Below are 26,253 nucleotides of genomic sequence, written 5' to 3'. Positions count from 1 at the left end.
TTGTCAGACACTTTTCTTTTTTTGATTTAATTCTTATAATATGCCAAAAATCTGTATATTTGATCGAGTTTAACATTAAATTGTGCGTTTTACTCTTAACAGACGTATAGCCAACCCGATTAACAGACCCACTGCCGATATAGCCGCATACTCAATATAGATTAACCGACCAATCTCTCGGTTAGCCGAGTGTCGGCCGTGAACTCCCAGTTTTAAAAAATCTTTAAATGTGCAATATGTCATTGATACAATTTGAGTTCTCAAAATGAATCAAGATAAAATAAGAATAATAAGAAATTTGTAAAGAATATAAAACCCTTGTTATTTTTTATTAGTTTCAGGGCCGTAACTACATTGAGGCAAATGAGGCAAATGTCTCATGTTGGAAATTTCAACAACAAAAAAAAGGAGTGAAACAAAAGATTGTCTTCATATCAAATTGTTTTCACGGAAAGTGTCTTGCAAGACGCAAGTTCTCTTTACTCTCAGATGTCGCCCTTGCATGTTTATCGTGGTCCATGTTTCTATTTTATTTTTATTTTTCAGAGTTGATGGTCTATTGTTTGTACTTCTGTGTCCCGAGTTTTTCTTTTGTTCATTTATTGTCCTACTTTAAGTTTATAAAGATATAGGAAGTTGTGGTGTAAGTGCCAATGAGACAACTCTCCATCCAAATAGTCTGAGTGTTGATTTTCATTTGTAAACGTGTGGTTTTGCAATTTTGCATGTCCTGACATTGTACGAGAAAATATTTTAAGAATGTTTACGATGCTACAGGACACAGAAAACTATGTTCGTTTCTGCGTGGAGAATTGAACTTGATATCAAAGAATACAAAATTGGCTCTTTTTGTTGTAGATAAAACTAGATAGCTGAATAGTTTAAATTAAAGTAAGACCACCAATTTCCTGGTATCAAATCATCTATAAAACATCAATGTATTGCCATATGATCTTTTACATTAAAGGGCTAAACTTGCATTAAGTCGTGTGCAGGCCCTTTTACAGAAATAAAAGAAGATGGAGTAAATGTGCACGGGACCTAATCTCACACAAAATTAATGCATAGTAAAAATACAAATGATCAATGGTCAAAGTTTTTATTCTTGTTCTTCATCTTGATAGTTTCTGGAGGGTCTTAAACAATAAAAGAATCATTAATACTGTAAAACAAAGTCAAGGTGATACTTAGTGTCAACTTAAGCAGTACTAGTACTTTAAATATACTACTGCACTGTCACTATATATAAATCTAGTCACAAAAAAAATCACCAAAGTCTAAGAACAATACGAGACAAAGAACAGACAGACAGATGCGATTTTAATGATTGTGAGAATTACGATTTTTGCTTTATCCTTCATATCGGTCTACTTTTAATGTTGTCCTCGTAAAACCCGTAAAAGTCTTAAATTACATTGAATCTATGTTTTTGCTTTGAGACCAGAATATTGTAAAAAAAAAAAAAGCGCTAAAAAAATGCGTTTCAATGTAAGAAAGAGTCCGGGAAACGCTCAGAAGGCACGATTTTGCTTTATTTTTCTCAGAGCTTCTTGGGACCTTGAGTGGCCACCAGACCCCTCGTCAAAAACATTTCGCCTCGCTAAGCTCGGCGAATATATTTTGCCTCACTATTAAAAGAGGATAGTCTGAGTTTTTGTGAACATCTTTATGTTAAAGATATTAATCAAAGTACTGAAATACTGAACATCGGATGACCGCAAGTTCTAGTGGACGGTCACAAGCACTTGTCTCAGAAAACCAAATCACATCTATTTACCTGAAAGTGACGTGATAATTTCAACCTCTTCGTAGAAGTGATACAAATCAGTAAACTCTGGTTTTTTTGTTATACATTATTTTAATATTTGTAAATTACAGTTTATAATTTTTATCCATTTGTATATCATTCTATTGCACTATATCAATTATAGTGCTGTGTAAGTGCATGGTGGACACTCTTCTGTACTAATTCGATTTTTCTGATAGATTGAATTTGAGTGGGCGTTCATATTTTCCAGCAAAACATTCAATGTCCCACGCAGAGAGAGTTAGCAAAGACAGATAACTCTGCATGGGAGATGCACACGTTTGTGACCAAGGAAAAATTCAGCTTCGTTTATTATTTTGGACTTTAATTTAAAATTCTCAAATTTGATATTTTAGACTTTAATTCTCTGTGTTTTATAATTTATATTATTTTATAATTTTGTTTCTATGTACATTTCGTATCCAGGACTTAAAATCAACATGCTTTGCTATGCATTTAATTCTCAGTTTGGACATTGAGTGACATGTTATACTCTGTTAGCTAATTAGTGACGTTTTACCTTTTTCATAATGTATGTTCTTAATTGTCATAATCAGATTATCATTTAATATCTATTCTTCAAGTTCTAAAAATAGTTTAATCTTTGTCAGTGAACAATATTACTGAAATTAATTGTTATTTGTTATGTCTATACTTGTCAATTCAATTGTGTATAAATACTTGCTTATAATTTTGATAAGCAAGATTCGGACTCAGGACTTTACACTGAACACAGTCCATCTGTAATACAAGTATTAGTATTCCATGCTGAATTATTGGTTTATTCATCGCTAGTTCCAGAGTCTCAGTAGTTAGTTTTCACCAGAGTTTCAGAGTTCAGAGTTCTCATTGCTATTCACAGCAATCGTGCGTTGTGTGATCAGGTACATCACACAGTTTCAGTAACAAGAGGCCATTCAGTCAGGCTCTTGTTACACAACATCACAAGTCACCTTGTTTCTCCGGTGACAGATTCTTGAGATATTCTTCCGCATGCAGTAACACACTTTTTCTGTACGTGTGTATAAATATTAAAGATTTTTCACTTTATTTATATTTCTAACGAGTTTAACGACATTTTCATATCATTAATTTATGTTAAAAAATGTATTTTTAGGAGTATCCATTTCAAATGAATAAGAACAAGTGATAAGGCATGTAATTTTGCACTCGATAATGTCCGCGTACTTGTTATTATCATGTTAAACTTTATAGATTACAATAGGTTACAATATCAAAAAGAAGGTTACGTAATGGAAATTTAGGCGACAGCAATACACATGAATGCCCTCACGGTCATCCGATGTAAAATGAATAGAGAAGTTGTTCATTAAGATATCATTAGATAAACAAACACACGGACCTATTTTTTTTTCTCTTTTTGATTTCTCATTCAATGACCAGTGGCGGAACCAGAATTTTTGAAAATCATGAAGCTGCGTTTGTTGGTTCTATAAGCAGTTTGATTAAGAGGGGCTCTGGACTCAGTTTTGCCAAAACTCCCTGCTACTTCAAAAAACAAATACAAGATAAGAGGTGGCGGGAAAATATCTTCGTCATCGGTCAATATAATCTGAATAGACGCATATATAATGTGTTGACCTTGTCAAAAGTCTATAATTCATAAATGTAATTCGGCGCATCGAAAACCATATGTTATGAATATGTATGCAAGATATGGCGATCTATGAAATGACCCGCTTGGTGCAATGAAAGAGAGCATTACATAAATAAGGCCGTTAGTGCTCTCATTTGAATTGTTTTACATAATCTTTTCGGGGCCTTTTATTGTTGACTATGCGGTACGGGCTTTGCTCATTGTTGAAGGCCGTACGGTGACCTAAAGCTGTTAATTTCTGTGTCATTTTGATCTCTTGTAGAGAGTTGTCTCATTGGCAATAATACCACGTCTTCTTTTTTTATATCAACTTATTTTCCGTTCACATTTTCCGTAAAGAAGTGAGGTTGCATTTTGTTTTTTACTTGTAGCTATTTTTGTTTCGAATAACAGGACAGAGCTTTTAGTTTCAGTCGATATACACGCCATCTTAAAATAATTACTTGTCACATATAAATTCTGTTTGTTTACTTCATGATGTGGCTGATATTCAGCAACAACTATTGGCTTAAATGAGATAAATAATTTCAGACTGTTCTCTTCTGAGGATATTAAGCCATCAAATGCCGGAAAATTAACTATGTGAATTACATTTCAGATCAAATATTATTAATTCATGGTCGTTTTATTATGCATATATATTACACACTGAAATTGAAAATTGATATATCAATCATTAATACGTCTTTATTTGCATTGCTAATCTGCAATATGCACGATTTGTTTGCTAAAAAATGTTCCTGTACAATGTTTTCAAAAATGCATTAAATGTATTTTATGACTTTTGTCAATCTAGGCACACCTCCAGAGAGACACATCTCGAGAATCGTGTCTATATATTTGTAAATATTTTAATTTTCAACAAGTAAAGTGAACAAAATATAAAAAGAATGGATGTATAACGCACACTCTTTAAGTAGAACAAAAAAAAAAACTAAATATTTATATAACATATCAATCAATATATAAAAATACTACATTTCCAATACTAAATCAACATCCCGATGCACATATATAACCTTCAATCCACATTCAGCATCCAATGGATATTCAGTGGCGGATCCAGCCATTTTAAAAACCCAGAGTAAAAGGGGGGGGGGGGGTTCCAACTATATGCTTCCATTCAAATGCATTGATCGGCCAAAAAAGGGGGTTCCAACCCCTGGACCACCCCTCCCCCCACCCCCTGGATCCGCCACTGATATTACCTTGAAAAGAATACAGCGAAGTAGTTCAGAGCTTTTTCGAAAGCTAAAACTTATAATTTTCTTAATTTTTAAAGTGTATATCACTGATGCGTTTTGTTTTGATCTGTGTCAAAAAAGCGTTTACCAGAACGTAATAGGTGTTTGCACATAACGTAATAGGTGTTTGGACAAAACGTTATAGGTGTTTGCACATAACGTAATATATGTTTGGACATAATGTAATATGCATTTGCACATAACTTACATGGTGTTTGCACATAATGTAAGCGGTATTTGCACATAACGTAATAGTGTTTGCACATAATGATGTAGTTGTTATACATAACCAAGGACGTATATTAGATGTTAGTTATACGTCCTTGACATAACTTAAAGGGAAAATTCACGATTTTTTACTTATGGTTTAAATATGTTCATTATGACATAATATATATATTCACAAAGTTTTATCGCTATATGTGCAGTAATAAAGGAGAAATTCAATAATTAATGAAAAAATATCAACTACTTCCTGTAGGTCGTGACGTTTTCTCCTGATTTTTGCATGCCGGGATTTAAAATACAATCATTAAAAGTCTTGGTTTTTAATCATATTTTAACGTAATCGTAAGCGCGCCGATGACGTATGCTTTATCTAATAACCATCCGATAATAAGAAGATAAAACGCACAGACGTTCAATTGTACTCATTCGTGAGATAAATTATCTATGTTAAATGTATATATTCGAATTATTTTTGTAGACAACACAAAAAGTTATAAATTTATTTTTAATAAATGCATTTTCGGACTGATAAGGTGAACAAATTAAAGTACAATAATCTGTAAAGACAATATGTTGGTGTACTATTATTGACCTTTTACTATCTCTGCTATGGCTAGGTTTATACGATGTGTGTATTCACGGTTCTGTGGCAATACTCGTAGATGGCTTGTTGAAAGGTAAATTGTTATTTGCACTTCGGTATTTAACCACGCCTCTAGGGCACACCTTGCCAGGTGTGACTGTCTATTCGGATCAGTGGTAGCATTTAATACACACATTAAAAATACATATTCAAGTTGGTGACAAATAAAAATTGGTCGCCGTGGAATTATTTAATTATATTTGGTGCTATTATTTATTTGAATTCAAATAAGTTAATTTACTAAGAAATACACAATTTTCGGTTAAAGACGGGAAACTTAATTCATATGTCAGAATGAAATGATATACAAGTCTTGTCCTTGATTTATGTCTCATAAAAAAGGGGGACTTAGAAATTAGAAATAGCTTTACTAAATCATTTTTATTTGTCTTTATTAGGCGAAAAAATGTATGAGAACACTTACATTTAGACTTTTGAAAGCCATGTATTAATTAATATATGAAACTATCTGAATATAACTCTACCGAAGCGGAATATAATATGTACGAATAAAGAAAAAAATATTTTTGTAATGGAATCGAAAAATTACGAATAGATATTCTTTTCAAGTGTGATAAACGTCAACCAAATTTATTCATAATCGGGAACGTCCTTATTAAAATCTGAGACAACTATAATAATCGTCGTCTCCCAACGCATATATATACTTAAATAACTATTTGATCAACGATGTTTAAAATTAAAAGACAACGAATTTAATGTTATCTTTCCCTATTTTTGAATGTTATTATAAGTCTGTTCAACTTGCAAGAATACCCCTAAAGCGGACAAATATCCGACAAGCAGTTTATTCTTTAAATTGCTGTCATTGAATATCAAGAAAGAAAATAAATCCCGAAATTGATACTCAATAGTTTTCCTAGAAAATATTCACATTCCTTGGGGATTATTAGTGTACGTCCAGTTGCATATATTTTACATGAATGTTGGAACAATTGTGATGATGACGAATTTCGTCCTTTATTCGAGAACAATTTAATTGATATATAAATCTGTGAGTTTACTATGTTCTTAACTTCGATGAACCAAAGCAAGTTATAAATTGACCTGTATTTAAATCAAATTGTTTCTTTTTTTTCTTCTTCTTCTTTTGGTATACAATAGTCTATCGAATTCGTTGATTACATACTGTTGGCATACGTGGACTAGTCTATTTACAAAACTTTTACCACAATTTACACAAAATGTATGTTTCTTTCTTATGTTCAATGTATACATGTATACATATTTTAAATAGCGCTACTGACTATAGTTCCGTAACTTTCTACCAGGCGTATGTATACACGAATCGTCGACAAGTGCGCACATTTTTTTAGATCAATAATTCTGGTATGTTCCAATCTGTCCTAAACTATTGACAACGAGTATATATTACATTTTCCCAAATTAACCCTTGGAAAAATATGTAAATAGATTTGTATTTCTTCAATTATTTTTTTTTGTATTTTTTTTTTTTTATAAATAATATTCTTTACACCAGAACTGTTATTTATAAACAAGCGTATGAGTTCAGTAATGACTAGTATATTATATCACTTTCGGACACGCAAGACAAAAATGTATATTATACATGCACCTGATAGTTCAAAATGGAAAGTTATAAGTAACGGTCGTGTACACTGATCAATACCTACAGAAGTGAAACGATGCATGAACTTGCAAGCCCGCCGGACAGGAAATCGATTGAATACCTGGACGTGTCACCTTACACCCCTTCCAATACCTTTGGGAGTAATACCTTTAGCCATGCTGGTGATCAGATGGTTTATTCCCGATTGTCCCACTTTTTTAAATTTTAGAGTTCTGATTGTCCCACATAAAAAGTTCTGATTGTCCCACATTATTTTATGAAGTAAAATGTTCTTAGATAAACAAGGTAACTGTTGTTTGTTTTGCAAAATAAACAAGAATTAATTATTGCACATAAAATATTAATTTTATAAAAGTATAAAATATAAATTTTATAAAAGTACAAAATATCAATGTCATAAAAGTACAAAATATTAATTTTAGAAAAGTATTAAATATTAATTTTATAAAGGTATAAAATACTAATTTTACAAAAGTATATAAAAAAAAGTCATCAGATAAAAACACTTTTAATATAAAACCAATATTATATCTCTGATTTATGAAATATATCTACAATGTTACGTTTAATATTTATAAAACAAATGTTAATACCATAATTTTAATAACATTTTCTTTGTAAAGTTTTTAAATAAATAAATAAATAATGCATGCAATTATAAACTCATTTACGTTCTATCCTCTATCAGGGAACAGTATATCTAACAGTCAATTAATATGTTCCAGCATCTATATATGAAATTATTGATGGAGAAATGTTTCTACTAGTGCCTTTGCAATGTTACTAAGGATTTCAGAGGACATGTTAACAACATTCTCTGCGCTATTGATTAGACTGTTAAAAAATCACCTGAACCAACAACGTTCTTTATTGATAACGAAGCTGTTGTCTAGATTTTGACCAGTTTTGTCTTTTAAATAATCACTATTAAAGATTATTTTACCAATATTCCTTTTGTCTTTGTCGACAAGACTCGTAACCAACTATATACAGAAGAATTAGACTTCAATAAAAAAAAAATAAGAAGATGTGGTATGATTGCCAATGAGACAATTCTCCACCAGAGACCAAATGACACACAAATTAACAACTCAAAACAATTCCCAATTGTCCCACATTTAAACTTCCCAACTGTCCCACAAACATATTCCCGATTGTCCCACAAAATTTCGTTACTTTTTTACCTGTAATTTCAAAAAGTGGGACAATCGGGAAGACAACGATCAGGTTAGGGAAGATCCGAATTTATTTAAATAAAGTTTATTACTTGAAAGAATTATGAACGAATTAGATTTTCGAAAACAATTTCCACGGAACACTTATTTATCATTTTGTGATTTGAACTTTGACTTTTTAACTAATTACAATATTATCAGTTTGAAAATAACAGACTATATGGTTATTTAAAAATATAAGACCATTTTCCGTATCAAGTTAGTCAGTCAGATAAAACAACCGTACGATTGACAAGATATCGACACGCAATTACGACTACATCGTTTACTGTAGTTTTGTTCCTTTGTGGTTTATTGACATATCGTGATTTTTCATCGGAGAAGGTGACAAGATGGCGGAGAGTAGAGCACTGATACTCAAAATTTAAAATCGATGGTGATCTCTTATTTAGCGGAATAAAACTTTAATATCTATAAATTTGAGCATTTTTATACAGAATGGACATAATATCAATTTTTGATTTTTTTGCGAAGTTTCCCTTTAATAGGTATTTGCACATAACGCAATAGGTGTTTGCACATAAGGTAAACTATGTTTGCACATAGGGTAAACGATGTTTGCACCTAAAGCAACGATGTTTGCACATAAGGTAAATGAGAATTGCACAAAACGTATAAGTTGTTTGCACATAATGTAAAAGGCATTTGCACATGACGTAATGAATGCTCACAGAGAGTATCAATTGTTCGGCAAAACGCATAGGAACTATACCATAATGTGTTGTGTTTTTCACTGGAGATACATATGTATTAACACAACATAACGCCAAAAGACTATAATATCATGAGGTTTACATAGAACAAAAATGTATCAAAACAAAACCTATAGAGAATTCGGCATAACAATCACACTTGCAACAGGACGCAATTTTTAACTGACTTACATAAAAGAAGAATAGATAGAACATAGATAAAATATGAGAGAATGTAAAGGTGGTTTATCATAAAGTTTCGAAGTATTCACAGAATATATAGTAGTATAAGCATTATGTAATGCCTATTGTACACAACAAACTTTCAGCAATGACAAATCATACTACTGTTTGACCAAACAAATAACTAATTTGACATAACACAGAGTTGCCGTGTCATAGAATACAGACATTTGCACATAACATAAAGAAGAAACGACAGAACGTAAAGACAAAGCGACAGAACACATTAAATATTTACACTATAAGACAGTTCCGGCGTTCCATACCACTTCACAGGTCAGGGACTTATATATCTAGTTAACACTAGATGATTAACGATCTATATCAATCAACAAAATGTTTTATAGCTAATTAGGCACTAGTCCCACACAAATCAGTTTAGTTTAATTACCAATTAAACTTAACCAAACTTAAACTAAATCAGCATATCTTTGCGTCTTGGCTTTAAAAGTCATATATAAATATGTAACATAACGTTGCTATGAAATAAAGAGAAGAGCAAATATATTTGCGGGTTTCTACAATGTACATGACATACTGTTGAGACCGAATATCTACAGATAAGCCTTTTTCAAATGATTTTTACAGTTCGTTCTTTTGTTGTACTATAAAACCACTGTTCCAGGTTAGGGGAGGGTTGGGACTCCGCCACATTACGTACATATGTGCCTGTCCCAAGTCTAGAGCCTGTAATTCAGTGGTTGTCGTTTGGTGCCGTGTTACATATTTGTTTCTCGTTCATTTTTATTTTGTACATTAATTAGGACGTTAGTTTTTTCGTTTGAATTGTAAAACGTTTTACATTTGTCATTTCGGGGCCTTCTATAGCTGACTATACGGTATGGGCTTTGCTCATTGATGAAGGCTCTACTGTGATTTATCACACATAGTACCAACAAACAACAAGCACTGTCTACCATTATAAGAGCAGTGACAAGCAAACAATTGACGTAAATTTGAGTTGAGTTCGTTTTTACGTCAAAAAATGGCGGTGCGACAACCTTGTAAGCCTTTGAAAAATCGCTCATAAATTACCATATATCATTTTTCAGGATATTTGTCTTTAAATTCATAAAATTAAGCAAATTAACATTGATGTAGTAAATACAAATACTAAACTTTTTTCATTTTAGATAAATGTTTTTTGATTCTCAAATCTGGAATCCCATGTTTTTTCACCGTGGGACAGATTTGCCCTTGTAGTATGGAATGCGGTTTTTATTCTATGACATCATCATAACGTCATAAAAAATGCATCAAAGACTGAATGAACCATTCTGTTTAATAATGGAAAAAACGTTTTTCAAAAGTTTATTAAATAGATTTGACAAAAATCATAGTTTAGTGGTTACAATAAATGAAATATGTTACGCGGGACAACCTAAAAATCGCCGTTTTTTTAAATGAAGCTTCTCGCATGCAGCATAAAACATATTTTCAACAATAATTTTTTTCGTTTTTATTTTAAAAATCGTTATTTTTCAAAATACGTACAATAGCAATGAATATGATATCACAAAATTATATATTTTAGACTTACATCTTGCCAACTACACCGTATTTCCAATGAGGTACGAACATCGCGCGTAATGTCATAACATATGCAATTTAAATTAAAAGATACTGATAAAGGAGTAGGTCCGGTAAGGACCGATTTTGGCCTCAAAATTCAGGTTCATCTGACGAAAGATTTTGACCACTTTTTAAACACTTAAGTGTCTATTTTATTTGAATTAATTAGTTTATGTAAAAGATTTTAACAGATTTAGTCATTAAAAACGATCCGATTCAAGCTCAAAGATGAAAAATCTACCTAATATGCCGAAAAATGTCACTTTTCAGATGGGTTTTGGTAAAAATGAAAGTGGCCGCATCCGTGTTCATCCTCAACCTTTATATATGTTATGTATTATCATAAAATACAACTTACATTTCAATATTAAGGATGAACACGAATGCGGCCACTTTCGTTTTACACGAAAACCGTCTAAAATTTAACTAAAATGCTAGAATTATAAGGATTTCAGTAATTTAGCATGACTTAATGGTGCTAGTACCGGATATGTGTGCATTATATTGTCAAAAACAGCCCATATTTATGTAGCAGAAGCATTCTACTGTCCAATAAATAACTAAAGGTTTACATTTCAACAATTTTGTAAAACTGCTATATTTTGGGGCCAAAAAGGGGTCTTACTGAACCTACTCCTTTCATTTTATCTATAAAAATCTTACTGTCAAAAAAATATAAATATCTGTAAAAACAATCACCGACTTACCATCTTACGTATGCAGTCAGTGATTAAGTTCGTAATACATAAGTTTTCACCTTTTTTACGGTCTAGAAATGATTTTGGGAAAAGAAAGACAATCCAAATTAATAATTTTCACTTTCATATGTACAATGTATGTTACAATGACGCTTGAAAGGTATAAATAACATGAAGTTGACGCTTCATACGTACAAACACCATTGTTAAGTCACATTTAATGTATAAAGTAGATACTTATGTCGCTTGTGTTGTTTTCTCTATTGAGACTGTGTATTTATTATCATACAACACTATAAGCTTGATATCTTTGTTTGAGTTTTGTCAATACAGTGAGGTTTGGTTTCTACGTTTATGGGACATGATGAAAGAAAAGGGAAGAAGGTGTTTTGAGAGCAACTTTGTCATCGCTAGACATATGTCTATATACTTATCCTTTATCTTGTTCAGTCTTAAGTTTGCTATGTTCATGGTTATGTTATACTGTTATTTTTAGTTTCCTTGTATTGTTGTTCTTCGCAGTTTCGGTGTGTGTTGTCCTTTGCGTTTTTCATCTCTTGCTTTCATTTGGCATTAGTTCTGTTTAGAACAGAACATTAAGACAAAAGAGGTTATTTGAACTTCTTAATTTTAATTTTATTGGTGTGCAGAAAGATACATTTTGAATGTAAATACCCTAGTTGATACGAACTCTACAGCTTTCATATTTTACCATAATTTCTTTGTTAGAATGTTGTTGTATAGAGGAAGTTTCTGAACCATGGGTTCAAAGTGTAAAGTTGAAGCTATAATTACATTTGTCATTTCACGAACTTCATCTTGAACTACCGGGTACTGTTTCGAAATATGATTGTAACAAATGAACCCCTGAAATTCTCGTAAATTTGATACTGTCCTGTGTGTCCTTTTTTTTTATCTTCTTACGTTTTAACGTTTTCAGGTATTTCTTTTTTTTTCTATTGTATTCATATTTCAAATCATACATTTTTAAAAGGTAAAAACGGCCTTCAAATATATTACATGTGTAGTAATGAGGGGAGCCTCGGTGTACTCGACTCCAATCTTTGTTGAATAGGATTGTTAGTTTTCCTATCGAAGGTTGGTCGTTTTTTTCTGGGACTCTGGCTTCCTCCACCAATAAAAACACCAACAATCAATCAGTCAATCATTGTAAAGAGGTGTATTCAACCAGCGTTGTCAATCACGCTAGGTTCCTACCATTTATCAATAAATCAATAGTTTTAATCAACATCTACTGACTGACACGGCGGTATGAGCACACATGATAACTGATTTAAAGTTTGAAATTTTGAATCCTATTTAAAGAATTAAATATATATCATGTATATAAGACCACTTTAATTTCATTTATAAAGCTTTGTATTTTCGACACACCGAAATCTCATAAAACATAAGCTTGAACGATTGAAACGTTCTTTGAAATCATCAAACTCTTTTGGTGTTCGCTTTTGTTCTTTTACCGACAATGAATTTTATTCTAAAACGCTGAATTCAATCCCACATTGGTATACGTAATGAATCATATACCCAACTCTAGGCATTGTATTTAAAAAAAAAACATTCCAATAAAAAAGTTAACTATCCAATGAGACAACTCTCCATCCAAACGTTCGATTTGCTGTGTATTCCAAAGTAAATAGTTATGCATTTTTAAATAATATTTTTTGCATAAACAAACTGTATTGGATAGGGACGACAAAAAAAAAATCAATGAAAGATAATTGAAATAGTTTGGGGGTGGGAGTCAAAATTGGTTCAAGTATTGTTTAATGACATCAGTTTGATATATATCCTTATTGGTCAATCATTTCCCCCCCAAAATAAGTTAAGAGAGGAGGTTACGGGCGTGAGGGGAGTCAGTGGAAATATTATATGATTTTATATTGAACTGTTGATGTCGTCCCTTAAAATGTTCCTTTCTCGAAAAACAACAAATGTGTCAGGCAGAGTGATGAACAAACATAGTTTGAAATTTAAAAATATTATTGTTATATATATATGTTTTTCTCTTTCTTTTTATTTGTATGTTAGTTAAGATAACATATTTTGCACACATTTGCTGGTTTGTACAGGAACTGTTTGTCTCATTTTGTTATGTGATAGTAAGAGCTTATCTATAATAAATGATAAATAAACAGAAAGATTTTGCCACATGATGATTTATATTACAACCAGAATGACTGTTAAAAGGACACTAGCTGTCAAATCCATGTTCAACGATTTGACTCAAATTTTCATATTTGATTTAATACACTGTTAACAGTTATCCAAAGTAGAAAGTATAAATTAAACAATTTAAAGGGCATATGCTCGTTTATATAAAGTGTTGTTTCATGTGAATTTTAGTCTAGTTGCCAATTAATTAACCATCGAGTTCACATCCGATGTTCTTATTATCGGTATGAAAATAAATTTATATATAAATAGATATTTTACTCGTACAATTTGATTTGTTCTTGTCTGTTTAAATGCATATCATAGATTAAAGCTGTATGACAATATTCGGTTTATCTGTATAAGAATGGTGTTAAGTGGATTGGACCAAGCAAGTCAATGGAATGATGATCTTTGTTTCACGTTCTATGTTGACTATCTTTTCCTTAATAAACTGAACACGGATAGTGCATGCGTTTTTCATATTTACTTCTGTACCTTTAATAAGCGGTCAAATTCTTGCTACCTAATAATCGATTCCTTTAGAAAATCTCTGATCTAGCTGCATATATATATATATACAAATACCAGGCATAACCCAAAGAGATATACAGCCAGTTTAAAAATACATTGAAGTTTGTTCTCTAAGATTTGTTTTCAAATAGAACATTTTTTCTGTGAAATGATAAAACTATATTGCAATTTTGTCCTTTTTTAAATCAGCTATTATAACTATTTAGCTTAATGGTCCTAGTAAATTTATAATTTCATTAGTAATAGCGTCTTCGCTAAATAGAAACAACATTAAAAAATAAAGTTTCAGTGTTTACAAAGTTGATAATATCTTTACAGTAGATTCCCTTAAAAATCATATTGTCTAAAGGTAATCAAGGTAACTGATTTATTCTACTGTCTCCGGTATTTAAAAAAAACAATACAATATTTCTTTTTATGACTAATATTATTGGAACTTTTGTTTTGTTTTGGTTGTTACAATGTCACGTTGTGAACATATAAAATGACTATTGTTATAACAGTCATTTCAAAATAAAGTACAAATTCGGAATCTGAACTTTTCGAAAAAAAAAGTTTAAACAAATGCAAATTAATTTAAAAAACCAATAGCATATTGATTTGTTAATATTTTTTCAAAATATGCAATCTTAACAACACCTGAGAAAATTTTATTTTAAAATTGTGTGCCAGCTTGTGTCAGATTTTGTCCATCCTGTTACTTTTTTTAACTGATAGCAAACGTGTTAATAGAAAAGAAAATATCCAATGAAAAGTGTGGCTCACATTTGCATAGCAGTGTTCATTTGAAATCACATTTACATTTATCATTTATGTAGATTACCAAAAAAAAATCTGCAGATAGTCGGTACGTTCAGGAAAATCATCACATTTCTTATTTTTCAAACACTCTTAAAAAAATATTGTGGAGACAGTGGCATTGAAAATTTACTATTATGTCCCTTTTCAATTATACTAACTGGAAACTTAGTCAATAGATCAGTTATGTTGATTGTAAAAATTATTTTACACATTTTATGGGGTAACAGGAACGAACAAAGGCAGTAACAGGGAGGACAAAGTGGTAACAGTAGAGACAAAACATAATTTGGGTCACGAAAATCAATAACAAAAAACTGGATTTTGAATTTCATAGGGATACGAACGGGAGATATAAGTATCTAAACATTATACACGAACCATTTATACGTGTATCAACCCTGTCCGGGTCAAACAAACAAAACAAAACAAAAACAAATAAAAAAGTTGGTATTGGTGATTTTTGTGTTTTTCGCTAAGTATGAAGTAAGATTTGGTTGCCGCAAGTCGTAAAAATCAGTACATAAGATGACATGCCTTTCTGTGAACTACCACTTTTAAGACCAAGTTCAGCATGTTGGTTCTTATTCATTTATCATATTCTCTTCCTGAATATGCCTTTTTATAAAAGTGTCCACTGGAGGCTACCTAATCACCAGAACAACCACCCATCGTACCGTCTTAGAGAAGGTTGAAGATGTAGGCGTAAAAAGCAAAACTAATTTCATATGTTATAAACAGGAGGACATGCTAAAGAACACAACAATACAAATGAACGGAAATCCAAAATATTTTTTTCTTATTGTCAATGATTCTGATATACATGTATCTAGTTTCTGACACATTTTAACACTGAAGGCTTGTCATTCTTGGATTTTTGGATCATCTCCATAAGTTCACGAAGAGGTTCTGATTTTATTTGGAATCGGAATGATAGCCAATATTCTGGAAGTTGTAGCAGCGTCTCTCAATTATTTTGTCAAAGAAAAGCACGGAGGCGTAAAAAAAAAGGGGGGGGGGAAGTTATGTCATTATAAAAATTACAAAAATGAATAATACACACAGATATGCCGCTGGTGTGCGTATTTATATTTGGAATGGCAAATATATCAATGACCTGCAACTTTAATAAGGCAATAAATCAATTGGTAGAAATTCTTATATCAATTAATGGGTCGACCCATACGTACATAATGTGCACCTACTGTAGACTAAAATTGGTATTCTAATATTTGTATCTCCTAATATCATCTCATTTAAGTGTGATAGTGGTAGCTGTGAAATATGTATGTGACGGAGAAGGGTTTTTCACATTGTTATTTTATGAATAGGGCAGTGGAGTTCAAACCACAACAGGAGGTATAATATACACACATTTATATGTTGCGCAACCCCCCTTTTTTTGGAATATAAGGCATTCTTTTGTTTTTAATAAGTGTTGCTGTCGTCTCGCAAGGTCTGTATCTCTATTTGCCTGTAACGAGAAAGTTTCATGTCTCTAAGAAACCAGAACAAAAGTTGGCAAAATATGAGGATAGTTTTACAACCCAAGCAGAACAAAATAACACATCAAGGAACAAAATGAACCAAATTAGGTTCAGGTACATGTACTAAAGAAAACATTTAAGTACTAATCGCAAAGGGTAAAGCATTCAAAGAGTATTGAAAAGAAACAATGCGTATTCTATATGACACGCTTGAATAAAAGCTGTACAGTAATATCGGCAACTGAATTCTAGATAATAGTTGCAATTAATAATTTTGTCCATCCTGTTACCAGTCAAGGTAGCACTTGACTTGTTCTAGAAATACCTCAATACAAATGTACATTTTATGAATTAATATCACATTAATATACCGTACGGTAATACAATTTATTTACGATAATGTAAGAGGCATTTTGAGTTATCTGACAAAGTATGTCTATCCTGTTACCATGTTTGTCCCTCCTGTTACCACTGTCTTTGTAACAGGAAGGACAGTAACAGGATGGAAAAATTAGTACATAACTTAAATTGGTTTTAAAATAGTCGCTCCCTGATAATTGATGTAGTGTTTTTATACTTCCGACCCATGCCTAAGTTACGGCAACAGGCGTTTCATTAGTCTTATACAATTAAAAACTATCTATCAACTGGTAACATTAAAGACATTATAAAAAGGTACGCATACATCAATACTTACCGATCTTTTGATTCTGATGACCAAAATCTTTCCACATAAAAAATTATACCATGTCGTTACGTCCTGTATCCAAGCCTACGACGTCACCATAAAAAACCGCCGTTATTTGAGGGAGAAACTAGTTTTATTCCGTAAACAAATAAATAGTAACAGGAAGGACAAATATTGATGAACAGACATTCCAGTGACTGTGGAATAAAAGTTGTCATGATTTGAAACATGGAAAGTCATTTATTTTCAATTATGATGTTACTAAATGAAGAAAAACCATTCTGTTTACCTTTAAATGCAGTTTTATGTACAGATAATTTGAATGCAAATGTTGTTTATCAAAAATGAACGCATGGAAATTGGCGAATTTTCATACTTCAACGAATATAAAAAAAATATGAAACTTTTTGCACACTAATATTTGAATGTACTATCTTGCACAATATGTAAACTCTTATCTTATATTAAAAAAATATGTCAAACTTACAAATAAAACAGACAATAGACAATAACCGAAAAATGTACATTTTTTTGAAATGACTGATAAACGTCTAAATTAACGACGGTAAAATTGAAACAAAATTTGTTTCTTTCTTTTTAATTTGAGTGCATATCATGACATTTGATACATTAGATTTTGATGTCAAATACTTTGTATAATACAAATCATTTAAATGACCAAACTAACAAGAACTTGTTTAAAGTTTGATCATATCAATATGTGTATTCTTTACTATTTTACCTGATGAATTATTTAGGTCAGGATAAATACACATATTACCTGGTTATTGATGTTTTAAATCTTCCAAAATGGCGGCGAAAGTCTGTTTGTTAATTTGAAGTTATGACAAATGAATGATGTGCTCCTCCCGACAAAAGAAGAAGTTGTCGCAAAAACTGATTATCTAAGGTATTTTACAGAAAAATATTTTGATAATGTTTTACTTCTATAACATGTATAAAAAGCAGACTGTTTAAAAAATGTTAGAACAGGTAGAAGTCTTGTGTTCAAAAATCAGTAGCATGGCGTCAGTATAGGACAAACAAAATATGCTGCATTCGGAGAACAATAAAGTAATTATTAATGCAAGTATAGATGAGTATAATATTGTTAATGTCATTCGATAATTTAAACGAATATGTTTTGTAAAAGATAACGGGTAGACAACTCCAATAATGTATGATAATTAAATATATAGCACATATAGGTCATTTTGTAGCGGCCGTGTATTGTAAATCCACAAATACAATGTACACCTGACTACTCAGTATGCTTGCAAGACGAATACAGGACAACTCTCTGTGCATGTGCAAGATGGAAGCTATACTTGTTTTAATCACTGTATAATAAAAGAAAAATATCTGATTTACATGTTATTTCCCTAAATTGATTTCAAAATGGTAGCAGTTACAGAGCCCTTTACCTCACAAAGTTCACAAATTATATTGAATCATTTTTATTTTATTTTTAACTCAGTTGGGCTTTCTGCAAACAATACACTGAAACATTGACTAGAAAATACGACTTAAAACGATTATGATTCTTTAAGTTTTATTTGAGAAGAATGTGAAACAGGAAGGGAAAACAGATGGTTAAACTTGACATTTCTGCATTTGTAAAACAGCAGTCGGTCTGTAGATTTACTTATTGCTAAAAAAATATATACACTGGTTGTGTTAATAGAAAATTGTTAATGAATTTATTTTCACTTGTTTCTAATCAGAGAAAGAACTTGAATGCCCGATGAATCTATCATGTTTGAATATAATACTCATTTGATTTCAATCGAATTGCAAATATACATAATTTCTTTTTACTAATCCCGTATTGTTGTATCCTTGTTATTTTTGAAGAAGCACTCAAAATAATAGCATTTTGCAGGTTATTAATAGTAAAAACAATAATGTATTTTTTTAGATTCATGAAGCATTACAGATATGACGTATCTGGTAGCATTTATAATTTTAACTAGATGTCTACTAGTACAAGGTGAGTACATGAAACTAATATTTACATATCATTAACCCAACTGAATACCGATTTAAAGTAAATTGCCAAACAAAATATTCTTGATAAGTAGAGAAGAGAATAAAAATGGGGAATGTGTTAAAGAGATAAATAAAAAAAGATACAAACAGCAGAATGTGGCCCAGGGCCACAAATGATTTTTTAAAGTCTACCACGAGAAAATTCCGCTCTCAACGACTGGCTCCATTTGGCCCATAAACAGTTATATTTTCTAATCAACAAAATAGACTCAACACCATCTCCGAAACGTTCCATGAACCATATTTAAAAAAAGAAATTATTTCAAGACGATCACAAGGCTAGCGATTCCTGACCTTGGACAAGTGCAACAATGCGCCATTATTAAAACTGTTGTATGAGATGATTTCAATTCGTTTCCTTAATTTCTAATCAATGTATAATAAGGTATGAATAATTGACATAATCCAATTATCACGGTCAAGAAAAATAACACTTTTGCTGTTTGCTGCGACTGAAGGGTTTGTTAGGTCTTTAGCTTGCATCAATTATCCAGGCCAATAAATTTACAATGATATTATATTGCTGTAGAGAGCATCGAAGAGGAGTTCGATTTGTTTGTATTTCGAACATACTAGTGACCTTTTGACGATGAGTTTATTAACGCACTATAAGCCTTCTTTTTGAAACTTTCCTGCTTTACTTCCTGCCGACGTATACCTATCTATAGGTCCATTTCACAAATAATTAAAGCATTGGAACAGTGTGCAGAACACATTATAAATCTGAATTTTCACATAACAATACATAACTTGATTCTTGTTTTGACAAACACATAGTGTGTTGGCCTTGCATACACTATGTAAGCTGTTGAAGATAGGTTTTTTTGTTATAATCATTTTTAATTGTCTACATGTTACCATACGCACAATGCAGCCCTTTAATTATACAGAACATAAACAACAAATATTGTAGGTAATTTAGAATGGAAAGTTCTTAAAAAGATAACAGAGTATGGACAAAATGTGACATTAGTTTGCAATGTTTCAAACTGCTGTCCTAAAAGTGCAGGATGGGATAAGTACACTCCACAGCAACGGACAATAATTATAGATGTCAAAACATGGAGACCGAATAAAAAATATGATGGATATGTTTTAACAGATGGATATACCTTAGTAATACGAAATCTGACTAAACAAGATCTTAATATAGCATATTCATGTGTGTATGACTTTTCATTGGGTGATCAACAATATCTACTAGAAGAGAATGTGTTTGATTGTAAGTTAAAGTTACCACTTAGAAAATATGTTGTTTTCCAAATATAATGCGGTATATAACAGTATATAATATAAGCACATTTTTTGGGTTGAAATAGAATTGAGCAAAGGCAGATATTTGTCAATGCTACAACAACTGTCTCATTGATGTATTGTCGGCTGTTGTCTGCTCTATGGTCGGGTTATTGTCGCTTTGACACATTCCCCATTGCCTTTCTCAATTTTACACAACATGTTAAATTCTAAAACAGTTACATTCTGTATGTGCTTCTCCTGAGTCATGAGCGAGTATTGCAGTGTGGTCTTTTTTTTTTACTTTCGTAATTTATTCTATGCATAAATCAGGCCATAAGTTTTCTTGTTTAAATTGATTTACATTATTATGTTGGGGCCTTTTATCGCCGACTTTGCGGTATGGATTTTCGTTATTAGTGAAGGCCGTACATTGACCTCTTCTTGTACATTTTTATGTCATTTTGTTCTCTTTCCGAGAAATGTCTCACTGACAATAATATCACATCTTCTTATAGTTATGTTTACTTAATATAAGTCCAACTGTTGAGAACGTTTCCGTTACTTACTTCTATACCAGTTGTTTTGTTACCCCAGGCGCCCGTTCCATCTTTAAAGTGCATACGTTGTGATGCATTCTAAAAGTTCATGGAAATTACCAGGATTGTATTTGGTACACAATTATACGTTAGCTTAATTAAACTGATTCTATCAATTTTATGAAAATAAAATCAATAATGTAAATTTAAATACAACAGAAGGTTGAAGCTGTTGCGTACGATTTTGAAGTTGCATATTAGACCAAGTATTTGTGATCCGTAAAGCTTCATTTGATGTTTATTCATTGTTCATTTTATAATCTATTCTTTATAGACGTAAGTACTACACATCAAAATAGTCCCTTTGAAAACAGAACGTTTTCTGCTGGAGATATAAGTACTACACAGCAAAATGGTCAAATTGGTAACCAAACTTTTTCTGCTGGAGATATAAGTACTACACAGCAAAATGGTAAAATTGGAAACCAAACATTTTCTGCTGGAACAATGTAAGTTTGAAAACTAACTTTTAATGGATTCATAAGATTATTTTATCTTTTTATCTGTACATTGCTATATAAGCGTTGACTCTTTCTTTTTTTGCTTTAATTAATATATATTGTATATCAATTAAATCAATTCATACTGACCGTCTACCGAAAACTGAAAATTTCCCCAGTGTAATACGTGAGGTCATGAGATCTAGACAAAAATGGCAATCACTTGACGTCGGTGTCATTATTTTTTTTCAAACCTTATCATCTGAAACTACAGGACCAATATGAAACAACTATGTTAAATTATCCTAAGAATATATAGTTTAATGTTTGAGTTTAACAATCCTACCGGTACAGCTGACTTGGACTAAATGTACCGTTTAACACCCAGTTAATCAATCCGGTAAGTTTTGTTCCCTTTTCGCACTAAGATATGTCGGAAACTGTGGATTCCTTTATTTTCGTGGATTGAGGACAACGTGCATGTATATCTAATTTCGTGGTTCCACTTTACCCGAAAAATACACGAAAATTGGTATACAACGAATATTAATAATCCACAGTATATAGTTATACAATTAAGAGAAACACGTTAATTGCCAATTTCAGTACTTTTCGAGAAAGTCATAGTTGGAATTTGAACATTGTTTCTTAATATCTGTTTATTCTAAAAACTCATTGGACATGTTGTAGATAACAGATTTGTATTTATACGCTAAACGCGTTTTTCATAGACAAAAGTGTCAAATTAAAAGGTTACATAGCCAAATAAAATATGATGCTGACGGGCATTAAAACCCAATTGTATTCCAACAAATCGCAAACAAATTGTTCTTCTGGACAATAAGACAGTATTTCACAGGGATACCCCACCGTAACCTTGACAGTAAAGTTTCATTTTAAAAATTAGACTTAAGAATGATAATTAGTATTTTGTTGTGAAAACAGTAACTTAAACAAGATATACAAACAAATTAAGAAGACTGCCATGTGTCTGAATTTGATGACGAAAAATAAGCAGTATTGTTCATTCGGCCGTGTGTTGTTCATGATAATCAGACGGCACTCAACAACTTTAACCGATTAACAAAACAGGAGTGGCATTTCTAAATGGTCATGCCGTTTATGGCAGCCTCGATTCAACTTTCTTTATCTAAATATCCTGTTCAGATTTTTTTCAAATTTGTTTTCTGTTCAACGGATTAAATCGTGGATTCAAAAACATCTCCGGCATTATGAAAATAAATGAGAGCGTATTGATTTTTATTTAATTTGTCGAAAATTATTGAGTTGTTAGAATTATAAATCATGTAAATGGTAGATGTACTGTCATAGTGGCTTCCAAATTGATTATCTTTGACTAAATATATTCTAAAGCAGAAAGTTTCTCCTTCATAGGACTTACAAAGATCAGTACACATTGAAGTATGTTCGTTATTGTAAATGTTATTTACCAAAATTATGAACGTACCATTACACGGTTTAGAAGAAAAAGCCCCAAAAAATGTTATAAGCCTGACATTCTATATTTTGTCAATACTGTCAATAGTGCACGAATCATGTAAATGAAAAATAAAAACATTGACAGTATTTTACACAGGAAAGAGATACATGACAATGTGTAAGACAGCAATAAAAACAAAGTTAAAAAAAATTGAAGTGCACGTTTAGCAAGGGGGTCTCTACCTAAGGGATAGAAGTGCATAAAACCACAGTGAAGAAATTTGAATACCTCAAATAGATTTTGTGTTTGTATTATCTCAGTAATAAAGTACTTGCTTCTTCAATAAGTTATTAACTCAATTTGGTAATGGTCAAGTTTTAAAGAAAAACTTATTGCTATGTGCCCTCAAACCTGATGGTGTCTAAGGAGCAAACATACAATTCCGGGTGCAGGAATTTCTCGTTGCATTAAAGACCTGTTGGTAACCTTCTGCTGTTGTTTGCTCTGTGGTCGGGTTGTGTCTCCTTGGCACATTCCCCATTTCCATTCTCAATTTTATGTTCTAGAGGTGTTATAATTTAAGAGTACGATTGTCATACAACTGAGAGATTAATATTGCTACAAAACCAGGCTATATCTATAAATGTTTAGAAAATGTCAGGAATATGAAAGTTGTTATTCATATGCATGGCGTGCCAACTGTTTACTAAGTTTGGAGTATTATTATCATTATCAATTAACGTATACAAGCTATTGTCATTATGCATTGACTCTAGTATATTTTATTGATTCTAGTGCTGGTATTATACTTGGAGTTTCCACAGCAGTGTTAGTTGCTATTTTCATAATTTGTTTTTGGAAACGTAGGAAAGAAAGACACAGAAATACAAGGAACAGTATTGAAGGTAATTTGATATTTAACACATTCTTGGTTTCAAAAGGTTTTTGTTTGCTTGATGAGTTTATTCCAAAAAAAACTTGATTACCCGTTTGATTCTAGAAACGATTTAGCTGATATCATCAAAACCAATATATTAGTTTCAAACAACGAAATACTGCCATTATAAAATCACAAATTCTCTGCAATAAATTTATTAAAGACAAGAACAGTGTTTGCCTTGCATATAGTTGAAAACATACAAGTTAGAAGAAAAATTTATTGGAACAAAAAAATATCAAGATACAAATTATATTTGCTCATGTTTTAGAACCATACCATAACATAATTTTCAGTATCAATAGATTTACGAAAATGAAAATATTATGGATACCATTTTGCGATTCTAGTGTTGGCAGTTTTTGCCTTGGTTTTGTTTTGTTTTGTTTTGTTTTGTTTTGTTTTGTTTTGTTTTGTTATGTTATGTTTTGTTTTTTATTGAATGTATTTCATGCGTTTATTTGACTAAACTATATTAACAAAGCACTCAAACTATGTACAAGTACGATTTATCTACCAGAAACATTTAAAAAATATCTGGCAGATGATGTTAAGTCCTGCTGTTTATCAGTTTTATCATTCAATAAACAGCTATTTCCAACTTAATTTTCAGGTTCAAGTGAAGATGTACCTTTAATAGGTAAGTAATTATATTTATAAGTAAAACATTGATGTGTTATGATTCATTAGTAATTACTCTCATACGCCTTTCTTGTTTGCAAATAATTTTTTAACATTATTCCATTTCCTTTGTTGGAAATTAGAAGTATTTATATATAAATACACTGAACTGGTACATTTTTTGTTTAGGGGCAAGCTGAAGCTCGCCTTCGGGTGCGGGATTTGTATCGCCTTGTTGATGACCCATTGATGGCCTTCGGCTATGTAGAGTTTTCGTCGGGTTGTTGTTTCTTTGAAAGTTTTGATATTTGTTTTACCGTTTAGAAACTTATTGAGCTCGTCAAAGTTAAACTTGGTTAGTAGTATACTGTGGATTCATTATTATTCTTTAGATACCAATTTTCATGTGTTTCGTTGGAACAGCTGAACCACGAATTCAAATGTTCAACGAATATCATATTTTCAATAGGCTTTGTCTACTGAGATTGGCAAAACCACGAAATCAAATATCCACTAATATGCAAGTTTTCAGCAATACACGAAAATTGATACCCACGAAAATAAATGAATCCACAGAAACCAAAGCCATTATGAGTCTTAACTTTATAATGTGTGACAAGGTACACAATATTGTTGGCCTTTAAATTGATGAAAACGTTTCCTAACTCGAGTTTGTAATATATCATAAGAGATGCAGTGTTCTATTGATTTTGGAGATATTGTTTTAATAGATTTAGGTCAAAGTATTCATGAAATGTCTGTTCAATAATCACTTATGCAAAATATGCAAGAGGTTAGCCTATGAAGTAGTTTATGACTTGAATGACTCTTTGTAGCCTGGCTCACATCGAACAGCAAGCTATAAAGGGCCCTAAAAATTACAAGTGTAAGACCATTCAAAGGGAAAAACAGCTGTCTCATCTACTGACTTAAGACAGGTGTACACAAATACAGCGGGTTTAAACATTTTATTAGTAACTAACCTTAACCCTTATCTAAAACAATAGTGTACCATCAAAACATATTAATGTCTGGATCTACCATTTTTCCATTCCACCAAGCCTATCACATTCAATGTAGTCCTTAAATGAGTGATTGTCCTCAAATGACATTTTTTTTGTCCCGATTGAAAATATTATATCGCCTTTATTTACCAATTTGCGTGTTTGACAATGATCTTTCTAAGTATAACAAATAGGGGAAATTTACGCGGAAAATGTGGTCAGTGAACCATAATGCCCAAATAAGTATTTCTGGCCGAACTTGTCAATTTACTCTTCAAAACATAATAGCAATTCAATCATACCGTTTACTACCATACCATAACATTTTTCTTATCCTTGTTGCATTTAAATGCTTAAACTTCAAGGACGTATGAATCGCTCATGGCACTTCTGTTTATCAGTGTATGTGATCCTGTCAATTAACAGACATTATCGTTGTATCCTAAGGTAAACATTAGAGAAAATTCAAGTCAGGTCTGTTAACCTGAAAACTCTGATATATCGACATTACCTGTCTGGTCAAAATTCAATGTATGTCAAGATCTACATTCGATCTGTTTCTAACAAAATAAAGATTTGAGTTGTGTATTATTGACAGATGATTAACGACTTTGACGACTTGAATTTACTTATGATTGCAAAAACTATAATAGAA

At 31.6% G+C, this 26,253-nt stretch overlaps 1 protein-coding gene across 1 annotated transcript in view; it reads left to right on the top strand.

Annotated features, from left to right (window-relative positions):
- The first annotated feature begins 19,170 nt into the window (after nucleotides 1–19,170).
- LOC143083525 (uncharacterized) overlaps nucleotides 19,171–26,253 on the top strand; it is a 40,977-nt gene continuing 33,894 nt past the window's right edge. Inside the window, exons 1-4 of the mRNA XM_076259775.1 lie at nucleotides 19,171–19,264; nucleotides 20,237–20,545; nucleotides 21,430–21,604; nucleotides 23,832–23,941. Coding sequence (XP_076115890.1) covers nucleotides 19,213–19,264; nucleotides 20,237–20,545; nucleotides 21,430–21,604; nucleotides 23,832–23,941 — 646 coding nt within the window. The 5' untranslated portion in view covers nucleotides 19,171–19,212. The remainder of the gene's footprint in view (nucleotides 19,265–20,236; nucleotides 20,546–21,429; nucleotides 21,605–23,831; nucleotides 23,942–26,253) is intronic.

The sequence above is a fragment of the Mytilus galloprovincialis genome, chromosome 7 (genome assembly GCF_965363235.1).
Source record: "Mytilus galloprovincialis chromosome 7, xbMytGall1.hap1.1, whole genome shotgun sequence".
Classification (NCBI taxonomy): Eukaryota; Metazoa; Mollusca; class Bivalvia; order Mytilida; family Mytilidae; genus Mytilus; species Mytilus galloprovincialis.
This window is presented reverse-complemented; position numbering and strand designations above follow the sequence as displayed.